This window comes from Octopus bimaculoides, chromosome 28 (genome assembly GCF_001194135.2).
Source record: "Octopus bimaculoides isolate UCB-OBI-ISO-001 chromosome 28, ASM119413v2, whole genome shotgun sequence".
Classification (NCBI taxonomy): domain Eukaryota; kingdom Metazoa; phylum Mollusca; class Cephalopoda; order Octopoda; family Octopodidae; genus Octopus; species Octopus bimaculoides.
In genome coordinates, this window is record NC_069008.1 from 190,013 (window position 1) to 195,722 (window position 5,710).

Below are 5,710 nucleotides of genomic sequence, written 5' to 3' on the forward strand. Positions count from 1 at the left end.
CATTGGTTGTCAAGCGAGGGTGGGGGGACATACACAGACACATAAACATATGCACACACACATATATGTTTATATATGGCAGGCTTCTTTCAGTTTCCGTCTACCAAATCCACTCACAAGGCTTTGGTCAGCCCGAGGTTATAGTAGAAGACATTTGCCCAGGGTGCCATGCAGTGGGACTGAACTTGGAACCATGTGGTTGGGAAGCAAGCTTCTTACCACACACACACACACACACACCTTTTATGTAGAAATGTTTCTTGGTGGTTAATCACGAAACTGCTATATGGTCTCTAAATGTGCTTGAAATAGCAGCCAAATCCCCTAAGAATCATGCTCTAATGTAATCCTACATTATTAAAAGTCATGATGGTCACAGTTGGGAAGTCTTCTATCAGATCTCAGCTATTTCTAGACAGACCTACGGCTTAGCAACAACAACAAGAAAGGACACATTAGATAATGTAGTCCTAGATACACTATGCCAGTTTAAAAGACAGGGTGGTTACAGGTAGAACATTTTTGATCATTGGTCTTCCGGTTCAGGACTGACCTAGGGCTAAACAATAACACTAACAAAAAAAAACATTGACGGGGAAAGTTAGAGTGAGCTCCCTTGTCTCTGCTGGAACTCTCTAATCTCCGCCAAAAAACTTTGTCTCGTGGCATTTCGCGGTTTTGTTCTTTGTTGTTGTGTCTTTCATTCATTTCCACCAATTAATGTTGTTTTAACTGCATATAAAATCCGACAGAAGAGAAATCTCTGATGAAAGGCTTCCCGGTCATGACCACCCCGTCCTCATAACGTCACGTCGACGACTACATCGTTTAGCGTGTTTTTTTGAATAATCGTGATTTGGCTGCGTTTTCTAGCACGAGAAGCAGCCACGTAGGCGCAGTGGCGTGTATTTCCTTCTGCTGCGTTGTGGCTATCATTCATTCCTGCAATGATCTTCTTCTTTTCGCTCTTACTTTAACAATTTACGCATTGCATGCTTCACTGTTCTCCACAGCTTAATATATATTTTTATACACCGTTACACAGACAACACTATTGTATATACACCGCACTGCACTATACACGCCGTCGCGCACCTTATATACACCTGTCTAGACCGGTAATTCCACTTTCATAAAAACAGAACCACCTCTCCATGCTCAACATCGTTTTCGTCCACCCAGATTTGGGTATTGGCGGGGCCGAGAGGGCGGTGGTCGACGCCGCAATGGCCCTCAAGTCCCGCGGTCACACGGTTCGATTCTTAACGGCGCACCATGACAGAGAACATTGCTTCGAAGAGACGACAGACGGCAGTTTGAACGTGACAGAAGTGGGCGGTTGGATCCCGACCAACCTCTGTGGTCATATGTTCGCCTTTTGGGCTTACGTGCGCATGATTTATGTCGCTTTCTACCTGGTGTGGTCGGGTATGGCCTGCGACCTGGTCATTGTCGACCAGGTCTCCGCTTGTATTCCCATCTTGAGGCTAAGGAGCTCCATCAAGGTTCTCTTTTACTGCCATTATCCGGACATGCTGCTGACTGGTCGCGAAACCTTACTCAAGGCTATGTACAGGGCCCCACTTGACTGGCTGGAAGAGACAACGACAGGCCAGGCCGATGTTGTCCTGGTCAATAGCAAGTTTACAGGTGAGTCCCTTAGATTGATAATTTTCTTAGTGATTGATATTTGGCCGGAATTCTGCCTTAAGGGACCCCCATAAGATACACCATTTTTTAAATTTTTTATTTTTAGGAATTTTGAGAAAATTGTTTACGAATTTGTGTTCTAAACACGGGGATTCATATGATTATGCAAACAAAAAAAGAGGGAAAAATTTTTGTGTGAATTAAGTCTGATTTAGCTGTTGTTTTAGCACATCCCACGACCACCTGGTACCTTCCTCGTTTCCTTGTCACTAACTTGTGATGTTTTTCAATATTTTTCTTCCCTTTTATGGTGTGATGATGCACCCAGGGGTGATTCATTGCTGGGATTTAACACATTGGCCCCCACACGCCCTGCCGGTGGGTCGTGGTGGTATTCTTTTACTGTCTGTCTATCTCTCTCTCTCTCTATTTCTCTGTCTGTCTCACTCTGTCTATTTCTCTCTCTCTATTTCTTTCTGTCTCTATTTCTCTATCTCTCTCTCTATTTCTCTGTCTGTCTCTCTCTCTCTCTATCTCTCCCTACCCCCTCTCTGTCTTCTTGTCCTCCTCATCTCCACCACCACCACCATCTCCAATCTCCTTTTTCTTTCTCTTTTCAGCCGAAATCTTTCGAACGACATTCAAAAAACTTTCCCACATCAACCCACAAGTTCTCTATCCAATTCCAAACTTCTCAGCATTCAACACCGAACCACCCCCAGCCACTGATGACCTCCTCCCCAGAGGAAAGAAACACATCTTTCTTTCAATCAACCGTTATGAGCGCAAGAAAAACCTGGCCCTTGCTTTGCAGGCTTTCAGTAAGTATTTTTACAGACCTAGGTGTACCTTGGACTACATTATAATGTGTCCTTCCTTGTGGAGTGCCTCGTGCATATATTGTCGCTCTAGGCTATGTCGCTGATGATAGTTGGTCTAGCAGAATAAATTGTTTATTTTGCTAAAATAACGTGAAACCTGGTTTGAAATATAGATGGTAAATGTTTTGTGATGTTTTTGCAGCTTTATAAAAAAAGAATATTACTCTACCTTCGGTATTTGAGTACTATTTTATGCATCTTGTTTTTCATTTATGTCCTTACTCATGTGTGTAAGTGAGTATATATATATATATATATATATATATATGATATGTGTATGTATGTATCTTTCTTCACTTTTGTTTATTGTCTTTTTTTTTTGTGTGTTTTCAGAAAAGTTGGAGGAGCAACTGACCAGTAACAGCAATGTCCACCTGGTGGTTGCCGGAGGTTATGATGAACGGGTGACTGAAAACCGACAGTACTACCTGGAACTACGACAGATGGCAGCAAAGCTTCAGATTGAGGACTCCGTGACATTCGTTCGGTCATTCACGTCCAATCAGAAGCTGACGCTGCTGTCGCAGGTCACTTGTCTTTTATACACACCTGACAAGGAACACTTCGGTATTGTACCTGTTGAGGCAATGTATATGAAGTTACCTGTTGTGGCCGTAGCAAGTGGTGGACCCCTCGAGACCGTCGAACATGGCGAGACAGGATTTCTGTGTCCAGCGAAAGCTGGGGCATTTGCAGAGGCGATGCAGAAGTTTATCGATGGGCCACACCTAAAACAATCCATGGGGGAAAAGGGACGCAGTCGTGTTGAGAAGCTTTTCTCCTTCGATGTATTCACTGAGAAACTGGATAACATTGTTGAGTCGTTGTGCAATAAGTGATTGAAAATGGATTTCTAGATGACGAGGTGGACAATGCCACTGATCAAGATGATGATAATGATGTGTATATGTGTAAATATATGTGTGTATATATGGTTGTGTGTGTGTGTGTTTGTATAAGATGTGTATACATATATAAATACACACACACACACACACACATGTACATCCAAATTTATACATATGCACATGCAGAGTGTTGTATATATAATATAAAAATATTCTTCTATATTCGTTATTTACTAATTAAAAATATTTTTGTAAATTATCAATGTTTTTCTTTTTATTATTATTGTAATTAAAGCTCCCTTTGTCTGCCATCTTTTTAGGATCGTTAACGAAAGCAACGACGACAGACTGGGCTCAGCAGCATCAACTGAGCCCAACCCCATTCACAACTATTGGTCTTTTGCCTTAATTAAGGGCTATTGTTATTGATGTTCATATTTGAGTGGGGGGTTACTGGTACCTTGTTGCCTTTCCTGGCGATAATACTCTCTTTTACTTGTTTTAGTCATTTGATTGCGGCCATGCTGGAGCACCGCCTTTAGTTGAGAAAATCGACCGCAGGACTTATTCTTTGTAAGCCTAGTACTTATCCTATCGGTCTCTTTTTGCTGAACCACTAAGTTACGGGGACGTAAACACACCAAGATCGGTTGTCAAGCGATGGGGTGGGGGAACAAACATACACACATATATATATATATATATATATATATATATACAATGGGCTTCTTTCAGTTTCCGTCTACCAAATCCACTGACAAGGCTTTGGTCGGCCCGAGGCTATAGTAGAAGACACTTGCTCAAGGTGCCACGCAGTGGGAATGAACCCGGAACTATGTGGTTGGTAAGCAAGCTACTTACCACATAGCCACTCCTTCGACCCACGCCTTTTTTGTCTTAACCCTCTCAGACCCAGGTCCCTGTATATGACTTTACATTGCATCTGGGCTTCTGAGCAAAAGTACAAGTAGGGGCACACACTGCTCGAGAATAACAATTCCAGGCAAACTAATGGACAGAATCACAAAAACAGTTCCGGAGGAAAACAAAAGTAGGCCCATCTCCTCTAGTTAACCGTTGGGATCAAGATGGAAAAGAATGGTGCAATCAAGACAGAACTGGAAGTGTATTGTGACCAGCGGGGTATAACAGCATCTGATGGCCTGGTCGATACTCTGATACACACACACACACACACACATATACATTGATATGCAGGTATGGATACGTGTATATATATATATATATGTATATCTATACATGCATGTATGTATGTATGCATAAATATGTGTATACATGTATGAATATATAGATATATATGTGTATATATATCTACATATATATATTTGTGCCCCCCCCCCTCATCGCTTGATGACAAGTTGGTGTATTTACATCCGTGACTTAGCAGTTCAGCAAAGGAGACTGACAGAATAAGTACCAGGCTTACAAAGAATAAGCCCTGGGGTTGATTTCTTCAACTGAAAGGCAGTGCTCCAGCACTGACAAAAGTGAACGCCTTTGATTTGTTTGACTAAACAGCTGAAGGCTGTGCCCCAGCATGGCCACAGTCGAATGACAGAAAGAGGTAGGAATAAAATGAACCCACCACCACCACCTTCTCCCCGCCCTCCACCTCACGGTGCATTCTTATAGACATCAGGGTGCTTGACCTTCATAAAAATAGGCGAAGTTATGAGGTCAGTCATTGGTGGGAGAGGAAGGGGAGGTAAAAGCGAGGTCAGGGTGGCGTCACCATGACAACCACCACAGCAACAACATTTGTTGAGGTGACAAAGTTTTTAAAACTTTCCGTGGAGTCCCTGGATTTAGGTGGATCAATATACGTGTAAGTAAATACATTCTGAGTTCAAATTCCACTGAGGTCAACTTTGCCTTTCGTCCTTTCGGGGTTGATGAATTAAGTACCAGTTGCATACTGGGTCGATCTAACTGACTGGTCCCCTCCACAAAAATTTGGGACCTATATATGCATGTGTGTGTATACACACACTTGTACTGTATGTGAAGTGAGTGTAGATGTTTGTGTGGTTATATATTGTCATACTGTAAGTATATGTATGTATAATTGAATATATATATATTTCGTTTTTGTACGTGGTTTGCAATAAGGCACTAAATGAGAATGACCTGCCCTAGACACAATGAATGTGTGTGTGTGTATATATATATATATATGTATTATATAGTGTCTTCTACTATAGCCTCGGGCCGACCAAAGCCTTGTGAGTGGATTTGGTAGACGGAAACTGAAAGAAGCCTGTCGTATATATGTATATGTGTATGTGTTTGTATGTCTGTGTTTGTCCCCCC

General features: G+C 42.1%; 2 protein-coding genes across 2 annotated transcripts in view; both read left to right on the top strand.

Moving 5' to 3' along the window:
• Window positions 1-624: 624 nt before the first annotated feature.
• LOC106873336 (alpha-1,3/1,6-mannosyltransferase ALG2) lies at window positions 625-3,638 on the top strand. Its single transcript, XM_014920661.2, has 3 exons — window positions 625-1,650; window positions 2,271-2,471; window positions 2,865-3,638. The coding sequence occupies exons 1-3, from the start codon at window positions 1,155-1,157 to the stop codon at window positions 3,368-3,370; spliced, it is 1,203 nt and encodes a 400-aa protein (XP_014776147.1). The 5' UTR covers window positions 625-1,154; the 3' UTR covers window positions 3,371-3,638.
• Window positions 3,639-5,089: 1,451 nt separating this feature from the next.
• LOC106873331 (uncharacterized protein PF3D7_1120000-like) overlaps window positions 5,090-5,710 on the top strand; it is a 9,086-nt gene continuing 8,465 nt past the window's right edge. Inside the window, exon 1 of the mRNA XM_014920655.2 lies at window positions 5,090-5,225. The gene's annotated coding sequence lies outside the window, so the exon portion shown is untranslated. The remainder of the gene's footprint in view (window positions 5,226-5,710) is intronic.

Excerpts from the sequence above, each read along its gene's own strand:
- LOC106873336 (XM_014920661.2), top strand. The coding sequence starts at position 1,155 with ATGCTCAACATCGTTTTCGTCCACCCAGATTTGGGTATTGGCGGGGCC. Across the intron at positions 1,651-2,270 it reads GGTCAATAGCAAGTTTACAG|CCGAAATCTTTCGAACGACA; the intron begins GTGAGTCCCTTA and ends TTCTCTTTTCAG. Across the intron at positions 2,472-2,864 it reads CCTTGCTTTGCAGGCTTTCA|AAAAGTTGGAGGAGCAACTG; the intron begins GTAAGTATTTTT and ends GTGTGTTTTCAG.